The sequence below is a fragment of the Homalodisca vitripennis genome, chromosome 3 (genome assembly GCF_021130785.1).
Source record: "Homalodisca vitripennis isolate AUS2020 chromosome 3, UT_GWSS_2.1, whole genome shotgun sequence".
Taxonomy (NCBI): Eukaryota; Metazoa; Arthropoda; class Insecta; order Hemiptera; family Cicadellidae; genus Homalodisca; species Homalodisca vitripennis.
The window spans coordinates 138954080-138970220 of NC_060209.1; the positions used below are offsets into that span (position 1 = coordinate 138954080).

At 35.2% G+C, this 16141-nt stretch overlaps 1 protein-coding gene across 3 annotated transcripts in view; it reads right to left on the reverse strand.

Moving 5' to 3' along the window:
* Positions 1-16141, reverse strand: part of LOC124357556 (organic cation transporter protein) — a 44233-nt gene that overhangs the window by 11984 nt on the left and 16108 nt on the right. For all 3 annotated transcript variants that reach the window (XM_046809468.1, XM_046809469.1, XM_046809467.1), the window contains exons 2-4: positions 7380-7541; positions 5032-5263; positions 1389-1492 (exon numbers count right to left, since the gene is read on the reverse strand). In XM_046809468.1, the coding sequence (XP_046665424.1) occupies positions 1389-1492; positions 5032-5263; positions 7380-7522 (479 nt within the window). In that variant the 5' untranslated portion in view covers positions 7523-7541. The remainder of the gene's footprint in view (positions 1-1388; positions 1493-5031; positions 5264-7379; positions 7542-16141) is intronic.

The following is a 16141-nucleotide window of genomic DNA, read 5'->3' on the forward strand; positions in this document are numbered from 1 at the left end:
TTATTCATGCTGTACAGCATAAATCATGAAACTCGAATATTTTTTAATCATTGCATAATTTAGAAATGTCGTTTTCAGAACAAATTGGCAAGATAATGTCAGTTTGAATCAACTATCTATGATAATATTCTGTACAATTATTTAAGAAAATATTGACTTGTTTTAGCAAAATTTCTAAGATAACCATTGTGTAGAAACATTAATATGGGATATCAATACTTTTTATTCACCCTGTAGGCCTATGGTTATAGTTATAACAGTAAACAATGCAATAGAATCCAAGAAATAATAATATCTTTTAATAACAGGAAGCTGTAAGCAGATAAATTAGCAGTGTTTTGTAAAGGAGTAAGTGGAGTAATGGAAATAGACTGACAGCTAAGAGCATTCCCCAACTGAAGAGATTGGGCATTTGTCCATGTTGCCTAGTAACAGTGCAATACAAGATTTTACAGTGCAAAACCTGAGATAATTTCAGATTCTTGTATTGAGTATTGTTACAGCAATATTGTTACGGTGTTATTGTACTATATACAATGAAAGTAGACATTATTATTTTAGCACAATCCATGTCAACTTGAAAATGTTAAACCAAAACAATTATTTTTATCTCTTCATAAAATTTTTTACTTTGTACAATTCTTCTAACAGTTTTCAGTTTACCGTAACAAAATTTGAATCTTTTATACATGTTACTGATTAATCTTCAATTATGTTCCAAATAATGGATTTAAACACAACTAAAACCAGTGTATATAACTTCATCCAATTTGATTAAAGCAAATAAGGTTAATGTAATTAAGTGAACCACTGATATGGCCAGGCCTGTGACAGAGAAGATTAGACAGAAGACAAGTTAATTAACAAGATTGGACTAAAACATGAAACAGAATTAATAGACCAATGTGCACCTTGCTTTGCAAGTTAAAATAATTCTATCACTTTTCAAAGTTCTTGCCTGGTTTGGACTTAAGCAAAATTGTGAAAATATTAACATAATTAATATAAAAATATATTGATTGGAGATGAATAGTAACAAAAATCATGTACAATATACATTATTTAACCACATAACTCTTTAAAATTTTTAACAGATGAAAATGACAAAATGCTATACTATGTGATGAAACTTGCCATTTGAACTGGTATGTTACCACAAAAAGCGCTGTCTCACTTCATTTGTATGTGATCTGCTCTTTTTTGCAGTACCAGCAGCATCCAACTTTAAAAGAGAAAAGTGTGTGCAAATGTCAAAATGATGTTAATGATAATGCTGATTTTATGTTGGTGGCTTTATCTTGTCTTATAGAAAAAAATTTTAAGAGAACATTGTTTTTATGGATTACTCTATATCTAATGTTAGTATAATTCAAGAAAAGAGAGCTGACCTGTCAGAGAGATCACCGAAGATCAAAGAGCCCAAAAGAACTCCAGTCATGAATATTGCATCAGATGTAGCTTTGAGCCAAGCACTGTCACAAACCAGGTCCCACTGGAACAAACACATAGCCCTACAACCACTTAGATAGTTTTGTATGGTAAATAAGCATGTAAACAATCAGATTCACAATGATTTTTAAACTATTTTTGGCATTTATCTCAGAAAAATAGTAGCGCTTATTATAATAAACTTGGATGTTAATACTGAAAATGTTTCTATCATAAACGATATATTTTTTTAAAATTTATCATACAAAAATCGGAGGATGCATGAGTAGACCGCATTCTGAAAATAGAGCAAAACATTATATTGTGTATTAATGTAAAACATGCACACAAATGACTGACTGCTGAGTCACTTTTATTAGTAAAATTATACAAAATTGCAAAGATATTATAAGCTCAGAAAATTTTACACTAGTAGCGTTTAAAAGTAGATTTAGATTTTTTAATTACTTTTGTCTTATTAAAGAACATAATGCTTGTCTTGTATTACCACTGAGGTCATTCATTATTCGATGAAATGTAATTAAAACACAACTTAACAGTAAAATTTTGAAAGTATTGTGAGATTGAACACAATAAAGCGTAATTTCAGAAATGTGAATGTATATTTTAAAAGAACCTACAGCAGAAACCGGTTGCTTCCTGAAAACATACAAGAAACAACAAAACATAACATGATGAATGCTATGAGAAAAACATGAAAAAATAATTTTGTGATCTTTCCTACAGCAACAGCTAGTGGCATAACTAGCATTTGTCTTTAAGGGAGGAGAGGGGGAGTAATCTGATTGAAGAGTACACAACACTGGGAAATATAAAATGAATCTGAATAAATCTAAATAAATTTGATGTGTAGTTCAAAGTAAAACCTTTAACTACTGCATTTCAAACAAGTTGTATTGCTGTTACAAATAAAATTTTTAAATTTGTAAGACCTTTCGGGTTATATTCATTCATCTCCTCCTTGTTTCGCTACTGACAGCAGCAACTCATTTATGTGCCGTATATTTGTACTACAACGATTTTATATGGACTGGACAAATGGTATGACACTAAAGAGACTGAAGGCTACCTAGTCAAATAAATCTTAACTGAATGGGAAAAAAATCAGGGTATTTTGATTTAGATATATATTGTTTAGTATGGTTCTATGTATAAAGTATTTTTAAAGGAAACTATAAGATTTTACATTTCCCCCTTCTAAAAGTTATTAAAATAATAAAACTACAATCAAACAGATCAGACATGAATCCCGTGAAGACTTTATCTCAAATACCACAGATAAGAGTAAAGCAATATGGAGCATTATTAATAAAGAACATCAAACCGAGATGAGAGGAAAATTCAGTGGAAGTTAGAGACCATGGGACAAACCACACAGGACATAAAAATGTAGCAGACCATTTCAATTATTTCTTGGCTAACATTGTGGCTAAAATCTGACATACTAATACTGATAATGCTTTAATGTCTGTTACATGTACCTTAACAAATCAATAATCTGCACTTTTCAGCTGACTAACACTGAAGAGGTAGTTAAGATCATTCAGGACCTAAAGCCAAAACTTTCGACAGGGTTCGATGATATCCTCTAAGATATAGGAATTTTTGAAGAGAATATCTGCCTGTCACTAACAAACATAATAAATATGAGTAATCCCTTGTCCAAGGTATTTATTCTCAATATTAAAAATTTCAAAAATGTATTCTCTTTATGAAAAGGTATTACAAAACTACAGGCCAACATCACTTGTCCCAGCGGTATCCGAAATGAATGAGAAAGTGGTGCTATCCCACTACTACTAAACCACCAGCAGCAAAACTCTCTCACTCACAAAAACCAACACGGTTTTATTGCTGGAAAGTCAACAATTGCCCTGGTGGATCTGATTGAATGCATTCTTAACAATTGGAAGCTGAAGACACTGTAGCCAATGTATTCCTAGATCTTAGCAAAGCCTTTGACTATATTGATCATGGCCTAACTGTGAGAAAACAGATCCTTGAGCATCAAAGACATAGACTTGAACTGGTTTTCCTGCTTTTCCTTGAACAGGACTACCTACATAGTCGTAAGCAGATAGTAGAGTTGAAGCAAATAAAAAATGGTCTAACTAACACTGCCAGATCATTTTCCCTGACATATGGGTGTTCTTCACTTGGTACTTGGTCCAATACTATTCGAGCTATATACTGAAGATCTTCTTACTAGATCCTAAGAAGCCTTTTGTCACCTAATCATGTATCTGATGGCACCATTCTGATCACCAACAACAGATCACTTGAAGCATTGGAGGTATTCGCACACATTGCATTGAATATTGCATAAAAATGACTTAGTACTAAATGAAGACAAAATAAAACAACTATTAATAGAGGGACATAACAATTATGTATGTGGTCTACCCAATTTAACTGTAACATCCATTAGACATCTGGGTTTGATTATGGATGACTGGATCATCTCATGGTATGGCCACTCCATATGCCAGAAGCTGAGTTCCTCTATCTTTGCTCTAAAAAGATTCAGGGCAATCTGCGCTAATGAAGCTGCAAAAACTGCCTATTTTGCTTTATTTGTGTCCCACATCATTTATGAGATCCTTCTTTGGGGTGTCTGTTCTGACAATAATCTCAAGCGGGTATTGGTACTCCAGAATAAGGTAGTTAGGTGCATGGCTGGTCTTCAATATCGTGAGAGTTGCAGAAATACTTTCAAATAGTTTGGGATCTTGACGGTGCCATCTTCAAACATAATGGTGGTCATCCTGTTCACTAATAACATCGGGTTGTTTAGAAATCCAGATTTCATAATCAAATTTCATTAAAGTGAAGACTACGTAACTGGCTCATTTTGGAAAACAATCTACAGACTCACTGAATTTGTTGAGAGAGCAAAAATGGCACATCTGAGATAGACTTTTCCAATTGCTCTATCTATTTATTGTGTATTACTGCTTGGCACCTATACTGTTCTTTAAAAACATGTAAACAAAGATATTTTCTATTAACTATTATCAATAACTCAATTTTGAACTAAAAATACCCTAAAAATGAATTGATACATTTTATGAATACTTTTTAAAGTGATGTTTTAGGTACCTGTTTTAATAAAATGAAAAAATTAGTTCAATAATATAAAACTTGATTGGCTCTAAGTTAAAAATGTTTGCTTTGCATTAGATGTGAAATTTCTGTTTCCTTACATATCACTCTTTTAAATTCATAAGAACATATGCTGTGATAAGGTATCTGTTCAAATCTGTGAACTAATCTTACATGACATGATTCAAAATATAACATTGTATTAAGTATCAAGATGATTCAATATATTAATAGGATTTCACAGGTTATAGGCTGTATATTTCAGTAGATACTGTTTCTCTCAAAGGTAAATGTTGAAGATGAAAAGAAGCATGAACTACACACCTATTAATAACATCTCTGTTCATCCAGAGCTTATGTCTGTACCAGGAAATCTCCAACTCATTAATGAATTTTTATAAGTTAAAAAAACTAGAGCTTTCATCATATGTCATTTAATTTTAAAAAATAGATCAGATTTCATTAAAAATATTAACTCACTTCCATCAGAGTGGTGCTTTGATACTTCTCCGTGTTGTAGACGTATCTGTCACAAGTAACCGTCTGATTGGCAGGGACATTGTTGTGAAAGTATTCCTCAGTGTAGTTGGTGTCGTACATCCTACAAGCGGAGTACCCCTTGGCCAGGTAATCCCAGGGGTAGGATAGCCTCATCTGCTGTTCTGTTAGACCATAGTAGGTAGCATTGTCTGACTCAAAAGGCAATAAACACCTGTAAAAGTGAGTTGACATTGTTTATTGGTGATTAGAACATTACTAAACTCTTTCGTTCAAGTGTTACTATACTAGTATTCATACAGCATTAGAATGCAAATGGAGACTTCACAATGATCTGAATGATTGATGAACCAGATACAGTATTTTCCTGACCGAAATACTGCATGGGCCATGGACAATAATTTGGATAAATTATAGACTTTGAAAACTTTTTATAACAACAATTGTTTTTAAAACTTCGAGAATTTCAATAGAAAATGAGTATATAATCTCAAGTTACTAAATAAGCTATATACAGATCAGAATACAATACAATCTACCTATATCTATTTGTATCAATATCCACAGATTTGTAAAGACTATAAGTAACATTGTAATACTGTATTAGATTTATGTATAACTAACAGTTTGTTCTGAAGGTAAATACAAATAATTTTTGTCATACAAAGTATAGTCCTATTAGAACAAGAAGCTAGTAATTTTAGTGATTAAATGTAATAAAACATCTAAAATATTAAAGTGACGAACTTTAAGTAACTTTTTTAGTAAATCAAACTCCAGTAAAATAAGAATAAAATTAAATAATAAAGTGGAGTCATGGCTACATTCCTTGGTGGGAACCTTCTACGGAGAGGGTATAGACAAATTGATCACCCGCTACAAGTGTTTGAACATCGGTGGAAACTATGTCAAAAAATAGTTTAAGGTTTGGGCTTTCATGTAGAACAAAAATGTGTTGAAAAAAAGATTATTTTACTTGTTTTTTTTAACGGAACTTACTTTCTGAACACGCCTCGTACATAAATATATAAAATTAAATTAAAAGATAAGTTTGACAAAACAGCACGTAATGCGTCCAAACAAATTTTATAGCAAGTGTTCAAAATAAATAAACTAGTAATATCAGCTATTAAATGCAACAATCCACTTGTAATTAATTAGCAGTTAAATAAACTTAGCAACTCGATTCATTTATTTTAAATTGGATATGGTGCTAGTTAAAACCTTTACCATTCCATTATTATTTGCTGTAATGACGGTGTTATTAAATCGTTCATTTAAAAGTAACCCATATTTCCATATTCTTGTAAATCTTTCATAATATATGCTGTTTTAAGTGTTATGAGAGTTTTAAAATTGTGTATGGCCAACACAATCATACAAAATACTGAAACCTGAAATATTACTTTTCTAAAAAAAATTAAAAAAAAGATCTGAATTAGACTAAATATTTTGTAAAACTTGAATTTTACAACATTATTTAATTTAAAAATATAGTTTTCCCAAAAATACACATAAAGACAGATGTAAACAGAGATAGGACTCAAGGTAGGATACATTATATGACAAATATTTTTACCTAATGAACAACCTGGTGAAATTTTGAGCAGTTATCATAGGACACTCTCTATATGAAAATGATGTTGACATACTGGTATGTGTTTTGTCAAAATTTTTCACAGTAATTGTAGATTTTTTGCATTAACTTAAACTGAATACATACATTTTTCAGAACCATCTTCATTGCTTTTTTTATTAATTAATTTATGACTCAATGAAGTGCAAACCAATACAGAACATGAAGGCATTTGTAATTTTGAATGCATGTCATTCAAGTTGACACATTAGTCATACTTCAAGTGGGAAATTACATGTTGGAGTGACAACTATCTATCTGTAAGTATTTAGTCAAACATACGTTACTTCATCCTAAAAACAAAATTTTGTAATTTTGATAGAAAATAAGGCTATCTAATGAAGAAACAAGATTATACTTATAAGCCAGCTTGATTAACAAGGAGATCAACTTACTATATTTCAGTTCTTAGCTTATGTGGCTGGTGTCATGACTATCCTCTAGGTTTTCCGGATCTCAAAACAAGGTTCACACAACATGTCTAAACTTAATTTTAACCCCATTCTAATCTTGATATATTTCAGCTATTCTGTTGAAGTACAATATTCATTCAATAAATGTTTTGCATTCAATCAGTTTTCTATACAAGATTGGTTATATAAATGAGGTTATGTCTGATCTTTGCGTCAAAGGATCAATGAAACAGAATATCATTGTTGTGGTTTACAGAAGTGAGGACCTTCTGTACACTGACCTATGCTCTGCCTTGGCCTGTAAGAAGACTCCTGCTAGCTTGTGAAGGGCAACAACAATGGCTGGAAGGCACAGAAGCAGATATATCCGACGCTGGTAAGGACCAAACTCTCCCAGGTGCAATAGGATATCATCATACGCCATCCTCTGGGATTTCTCTTCTCTACAACAAAAACATTTCACAATCAATCCTATAATAGTTTAAGAAAGGCAGAGCAGCAGATATATCCGGCACAGATATGGTCCATGAGTACACAATCTTATTAGTACTAAATTACCTAAACATAATATACATGTTAGGTACTGATGAAAGATTGTAACTCATTTTGAAAGAGCTGTACTCTTCATTATGTTTTCATTGATATGAAAGAAATAACTCCTTGAAATGTACTATATTAAAGAATAATAAGTTTCATCCCAGATGATATGAGTTTTTTTATTCTTCAAAAATGTTTGCAAAATTACAGTAATAAAAACTAATAGAAAGTATTTTTGGAATTCCCTGCTACCCCGATATTTGTGACTTCTGACACTTTAAAAAATAAGAGAAATCAATTTATTTGTGAAAGAGTCCAAACTTTAAGGATTACATTCTCAATTTGTATTTTAATAGAACACAAACTAGTTTTTTATTAAATCAAATGGTTAAAAATATCAAATAATAACTTTTTACGAGTCATATGTTTTGAGCTGGGTACATTGAGACCAACCCAGACACGTAAATAATAGTTATGATAGCACGAACAAATAAGATAAAAAGACAGGTAATTCCAGGTCTCTCTAATATTTATACCTATCAAATACTTTCTACTCAAGTGGTTTTCCACATAAATCAAACTGTTTTATTGAAGAAAAATAATAGCAACATATAACATTACATAAACAAATTATTTAGTAGCCTAATAATACTTTATTATGTAGCATATTTTTATTTGGGTGTTTTTATGTCAACACACAATGACATAAAGGTATAAAAGGAGTTTCCATGTTTATTAGTGCTTACATAAGATGATCATGTCGCCAAGATCTAAGTGTTGCGAAAACAATTGGCATTAATTAACATGAATTTAAACAATGCATCTAACAAGCTTCAAGCTGCTCCCAATTATGATGCCTTGTCAGTTCATTATCTTTATGCCCTTGAAGATACAAGAGATCAGTTGCACATTTATATGAAAATACATACTGGTAGTATTTTCATACATGTACTAACCATTTATTTTATTTTATTCCTATTTATTGAGAAATGGTTTTACTAACATAGTGCAACCTAGTGTATTTTAACCCATACAATCAAACTTAAAATTTTCTCTCTTGCTTTGATCGCTGAGATGTGAAAGATGTATTTATTATTTTATTAGTTAGATTTTAAGTATCCAAATAATTTGAAGTTTTCTGAGAATGTGTATTGATTTTTCATAATCAAACTTTATGTTTTAAATCTTTGAGATTTTTTTAACAACTATAAAAAATAGTAATAAACTAGGAAATAATAAAGGGTATTTGGATGCGTATTATCTATACCTTTCACTTTAACAAAAAGCATCTCACAAATATATGCAACCAGAAATTAAGGCATTAAAAATATATTATTGTTATTGATCTTAATTGCCGTAAATTAAGTTGGTTACAACTGTAAAATTTAGAGAAACAATCAACACAGATGGTAAAATATAACAAGAAATATTAACCTCAACTACTAAAACTTTTCTGGCTAAGAATATCTTGATAGACATTACAACATGTTCTATCTCTTTGCGAAGATATATTACTTATGGTTTTATCAGAAGAAAGATTATTTCTAATAGCTACATTCCCCCAGATAAAAGATTGAAAATATTTTATTAATTTTGATATCATTAAAGGTTTATTTATAAAAAAGGTTCTGTGATTTTACAGTGCATGTGGTCTAAGCTCTTAAATCAATTTTTAAAAAGATAGAGAGTATACAGTATTTTTAAGTGAACAAGGTCACAATATTTCCAATATGTACTTTTTCAAACATGATAGTTTGTTTGGGGAATGGAAGTGATCAGCAAAGACATGCAAAAGATTATCAGAATTCTATCACAGAGATAGTTGTAACAAGCAGAATGCTATGAAGGCATCTTAAAACATGTAGAAACTAATATTTGATTAGCAACTCACAAAGAACAGCCAATAAATACTGCCTTCTCAGGATACATTAATTGTCTAATAATTCATGCTAGAGTTTAATGCTATTGTGCAATAAGCTGGCATTTATGTCTTGTAGGCATTTTGTAAGATATCTGATTAATAGTTTAACTGTTTTTTACAGTAAAATTTTCAAAAATCTGGATGAACAAAGAATGTATAGAGTGAAAGTGATGTGCACAAATGGTAGGAAATGTTTTATGTTCTAAATAAATAAAACAAATGTGTCATTTAGTGTCTGTCTGGTTGTTTGTGCTATGGGTTTATGTTTATAAATGCATACAGTAACTAAGAAATAGTTAAAAACTAGAAACTATGTGATTTTTTGGCTGAAAAACTTTGTAATTAGTTTAAAATACAATCTAAAAGTATACAATATTTTCAATAATTAAAAAAGATGTTTTAAACATCTTGGTGTATTTTCCAAAACACAAGATACACGAAAACATATTTTCAAAAAGAAGAATAAGTAGCCATTGAAGAGGAAAAAATGTTTGGTAAGTTTTGTTGGATTTGATGTAAAATGAGACGCATCTTATCACAGTTGTGAAAGAACAGCAAAATAAAATTTGTACAATAAGATTTACAACTTTGAAACCGTACATCGCCGCTCGCACACCCACAGCAAACCATCAGGGAAGCGCGCGCCCATGGTGGCGAACGGGATGCCGGATCAAAACTAAACTAGGTAAAAAAAAAGAACACCGTGGTCAGCATACTCAGGGTTCATTTACTAAGACACAACATAGGCCTATCTAGTCAATATAAATATATAAGTATATATACTATAAATAAAAAAAAATAAAAAGTGCCTGCAGTAGTATATTCCTCAAACAATCCTTATCAGGTGCACCTGCATACAAAAATTAGAAACGCCATAATTTGAAACAAGAAATGCCAATTCCACCCGGTATCCTTCGGCTAAGGGCGGGCTCCTAATGAAATCCAAGAAATAACTAAATAATATCTAAAACTAAACTTAAAATTAAATAACAAAATATAAAACTATATAAATGGCAACAATAACAATAACAAATAAATAAAGAATATGAGCAGGGTATCACAGATGTTGACTAGTAGAAATGTCCATCATGGTGGCCGTCCTTCAGCGGAGCGCAAAATCGAAGGTTCTCTGCGACCACGCATGATGGAGAGATGACAGCAGAAAAATCAATTCATCTCCTGGACCTCATCAGTGAGGGGCCGTAAACTTAGCCGCACATGTTAGAAGGAGAACAGCTCAGCAAAACTAAATAAAACACTTAGTTAAACAAAAATATAAAACTGGAGCTACTCCTAACTAGTACACCACGGCTCGGTGTCTTTGCCACTCTACCGGAAAGGCCAAACGCCTTCAAATGGTCAGTGGCCTCTGCAGCCAATAAACCACACACACATACACTATATAAAACACACATGAGCCGGGGAGATATAGGTATTGAACCGGCTCAGACTCCCCCCCCAAAAGGAGGAACTCCCCTCTGTTAATTTCTTCAAAATGAAGAACCAAACGAAATGCCTCTCCCCCCAATGGTTGAAGAATTATAAACCGGAAACCCTGAAGTCTGCAGAAGGGAAAACCAAGAAAATCCAGTTGGAGGCAAGAAATCACTCCAAGAGTTGCGTGGGTACAAAGAAGAAAACAGGAACCTTGATCAGGGAAGAAGGAGCAGAGGTGATCAGGCCTCTGGACCTAAAACCCTCCCGCACAGACTAAAGAGAAATCACGGATGACTCCGGCAAGGCTTCAGATGGGATATGTGCGCCTTCCTGAAAATCTTCCCGGACTGAGGATCTCCCAGTCGGGCAGTCACCGGAGTCAGAAACTTCAAGATGCGGTGGGGACCAGTCCACCTGTAGCAAAGTTTAGCAGCTCTTTTATCCACAGCCGAACTGACTGGGTGAGCCTTGCAGTAAACTAGATCCCCCACCTGGAAGGGATTGGCAATACGACCTCGGTTGTACTTCCTCCTTACTAACTCCCTAGCCCGAATGAGATTCCGCCTGGCTGCCTCCCAAGTGGCTTTCACATTGGGAGGTGGCAGAAGATCGCTAATTTTCCAAAGGTTCGCCAAAGGGTTGTTTGGCGGAAAGCCCAAATAATAACTCGAAAAGGTACCGCCTTGTGACTTTCATGCTGGGCCGTATTAAAGGCAAATTGGATCCAAGGTAGTTGTTGTTGATCCCAGGTGGTCTGATTTTCCGCATGAAAGGCAATGAGAGCAGATCGAAGATTGCGATTAAACCGTTCGGCGTGAGAAGGCTGAGGATAGAAAGGGGAAGTAGTCACATGGCGGATTCCGTGCCCAAAGCACATTCTTTTAAAGATATTGGAGACAAACTGTGAACCATTATCGGAAACTAAGGTGGCGGGGATTCCAAAGTGTTGAAAAAAATGGTTACGAAGTGCTTGCACCGTGAGCTGCGCGGTAGCACTCCGCAATGGGAACAACCAAACAAACTTGGAGAAGGCATCCACACAAACAAGTAGGAAACTTATTTCCGGACTTGCTACGCGGGAGAGGCCCAACATAGTCAATGAAAACCTTCTCCAAAGGTTTTTCCGCCACCTCAGATGACAAAAGACCCAACTTGGTATTTTGAGCGGGTTTGCTTAGCGAGCACAGTTCACAAGAACGTACTCGAGCTGCAATATCCCGGTCCATACCTTTCCAGATGAACTGATCCCTAATCTTCGCGATGGTCTTATGAATTCCTAGATGTCCGCCCACAGGAGAAGAATGAAAATACTGAAAGACCATCGGTACAAGAAAGCTTGGCAGCACTAACTTAGGTTTTCTCCGCTGCTTGTCACGGTAGCATAGAGCACCTCGGTACAGAAAATAAGGAGGGTGGGCACCTCCGTTTTTAAGCTCATTGATGATAGCAGTCAGCTCGGGATCCTTAAGTTGGTGTGGAAACAATGTCCGAAAATGCCAGAGGAAAGTCTAGGAGCACGCCACAACATGGCGGCTCTGATAAATTCTGGTGGTCGTTGGGTAAGTGATACATGCGTGACAGAGTGTCCGCTATGATATTTTGGGTGCCTCGCACGTGCTGCACTGTGAACTTAAGGGCAGAAATTTGGACTACCCAGCGACCAATCTTCCCGAGCTGACGGGGGTGGGCAAGGAGCCAAGAAAGTGCCTGGTTGTCGGTTTCAACAAAAATTCTTTATGTTCTAGGTAACGCCTGAACTTATTAATTCCAAACACGACAGCCAAACATTCCAGCTCATAAACAGAACAACTCTTCTTCTCACAAGGGGTTAACGTGCGTGAAGCATAAGCTATGGGCTGCCGGATACATCTACTTCTTGCGATAAAACAGCAGCAACGGCTAAGGAGGAAGCATCAGTTTGCAAGACGAACTTACGACTGAAATCAGGCATAGCCAAGACTGGGGGCTGCATCACTGCCTCTTTCAGCTGCTCAAAAGCAGTCTGTTGCGCTTCACCCCACTCAAACTTGGCACCCTTTTTCCTAAGAGAGTTCAGAGGGGCCGCCACTTCAGCAACATTGGGGATGAAACGACGATAAAAATTTATCATTCCCACAAAACGGGCAATCCCCTTGGCATCCTTAGGAGGAGGAAACTCCCTGATTGCCTGGGTTCTCTCTGGATCAATACAAACACCTCGAGAAGAGACAAGATGACCCAGAAACGATATTTCAGGCTGAGCAAAAACTCACCTTTTCAGGATTGACGGTAAGGCCAGACTCTCGCAGCCTAGTTAGAACTTCCTCTAGATGAGTCAAGTGCTCCTCATAACTCTCACTGTACACAAGCAGGTCATCCAGATAGTTGAACACGAACTTAAATTTGACATCATGAAAGATAGAATCCAGGAGTCTGGTGAGTGTTTGGGCCCCCACAGCCAAGCCCATTGGCACTCGGGTGAAACTGGTACAAAATTCCAAGGCACACAAAAGGCAGTGAGAGGTCGAGACTCGTGTTTTAGAGGAATCTGATGATATGCCTGATTAAGATCAAAAATGGAGAAATACTTGGCCTTACCAAACCAGTCGAAAGCAGAATGCAAATCGGGGAGAGGCACGGAGTCAATTTCTATCTGAGCATTGAGCTTTCGATAATCCAGGACCAATCTGGACTTCCATTAGGTTTCGGCACTAGAAACGCTGGACTGGGAAAAATTTGAGCAAGACGGCTCGATTACCCCACTCTTAAGTAAATCATCATCTCATATTTCTCAGAATTTCCATCTTGGGCGGAGCAAGCTTATATGGATGGGAACGTACAGGACGGTGTCTGTAAGACGAATCTCGTATTCCAAGAGATTGGTCGTGCCCAGTTTGTCAGTTAGGACTTCAGGAAAACTGGAACAAATCTGGCCTTATGTCCTCAGCCTCTTTCGGCGTAAGATGTCCTAGTTGGTCAGGAGGAGTCAAGCTCTTATCTTCCATCTCTAAGGCAGCAGTCCCACGAGACTCGACATCTGAAAAGGGAACGAGCACCCGCCTGGCGAAAGCAAAGAAAACATGACTGGAGGCCAAATCCAAAATCATGCCAGTTTTTTCCGATAAAATCTGCTCCCAAGATGAAAGGAAAAGTCAGGTCCTTAGCCACATTGAAACCGTACATCGCCGCTCGCACACCACAGCAAACCATCAGGGAAGCGCGCGCCCCATGGGTGGCGAACGGGATGCCGGATCAAAACTAAACTAGGTAAAAAAAAAGAACACCGTGGTCAGCATACTCAGGTCATTTACTAAGACACAACATAGGCCTATCTAGTCAATATAAATATATAAGTATATATACTATAAATAAAAAAAATAAAAAAAATAAAAAAGTGCCTGCAGTAGTATATTCCTCAAACAATCCTTATCAGGTGCACCTGCATACAAAAATTAGAAACGCCATAATTTGAAACAAGAATGCCAATTCCACCCGGTATCCTTCGGCTAAGGGCGGGCTCCTAATGAAATCCAAAGAATAACTAAATAATATCTAAAACTAACTTAAAATTAAATAACAAAATATAAACTATATAAATGGCAACAATAACAATAACAAATAAATAAAGAATATGAGCAGGGTATCACAGATGTTGACTAGTAGAAATGTCCATCATGGTGGCCGTCCTTCAGCAGAGCGCAAAATCGAAAGGATTCTCTGCGACCACGCATGATGGAGAGATGACAGCAGAAAATCAATTCATCTCCTGGACCTCATCAGTGAGGGGCCGTAAACTTAGCCGCACATGTTAGAAGGAGAACAGCTCAGCAAAACTAAATAAAACACTTAGTTAAACAAAAATATAAAAACTGGAGCTACTCCTAACTAGTACACCACGGCTCGGAGTCTTTGCCACTCTACCGGAAAGGCCAAACGCCTTCAAATGGTCAGTGGCCTCTGCAGCAATAAACCACACACACATACACTATATAAAACACACATGAGCCGGGGAGATATAGGTATTGAACCGGCTCAAATTATTAAAGAGCATAAAATTAAATTTGAAAAGTAATTCTTCATACAACCTTAAAACAGGATACATTTTTATTTCAGAACTATTTGAGTCAGAGTTTTGTGACTTATTTTTGCCGTTGAGTCTCTGTTAATGAATTTCACAGAATGTCTTTAAAATTGTAATTAAGAAACCAATACATAAAAAATGAATTTAATAAGACAATTAAATGGCCATGCAAGACTGTTGCAACCGAAACAGCTTACAATTGTGCATTATAAGGACAAAAGGGTATGCACACTAAATGAAGTGCTTTATTTGAAAATGTAAGTCGTTTTCAAATTTATAAAGAAAGAAAAACTTGATTTTAATAGGCCATAAAAGCATATTTTACAATATTATTAATTAGAACAATTAGACAAATTTGCTTGCTTGGCATTTCGTGCCTCTCTGAACTAGAAGCCAGGCCGGATAACGAGTAGGCCGGTTAAAGCGATCGCGACACCGCGCACTGTCCCGTGTCGTAAAACTCGATGAATTGTAATTTTCTCTTCTCTATACACTACTACATTTAATTGTGAGCTGAAAATTACGAAATAACTTTACTGTATTAAGGACACAGAAGATGTCATGAAGATTCACAAACATCGGTTTAAAACGGAAGGTATGGAAATACTAAATTGAATTCAGTTTTGTATTAGAATTAAGTTAAATATATACGCTGTGAGTGTTCCGCATAAACAATATAACCTATGCAGATAAAGCGTTGTTACCGTTCATTTCCTGCCGAAAAAAGCCGGTTAAAGCGAATTTTTACCATAAGCTGTAACACCAGGCGGTTAGAAAGTGATACTTGCGGCAAAGTGGTCGATTGAAAAGTAACGGCTGGCACAATCGGAGCCGGAATCGGCATCGAAACTCAGTCTTTTTTATACATAACGGTAAAACCGGAATCTTTCCTATAAAACGGAGTAGTCTGTTGTGTTGGCTGGTAAAGTAAGCATGTAATAAACTGTTAATATGTGGTACTTTGCTAATTCATTTAAGATTATTCTAAAGACAGGATAGGATTACTAGATTGAGTGGATTCATCCACTTTTGAGTCGCGGTACCGTACTTAGAGAGTAGTTTTTACACTTTCTGATGCAATTTGAGTT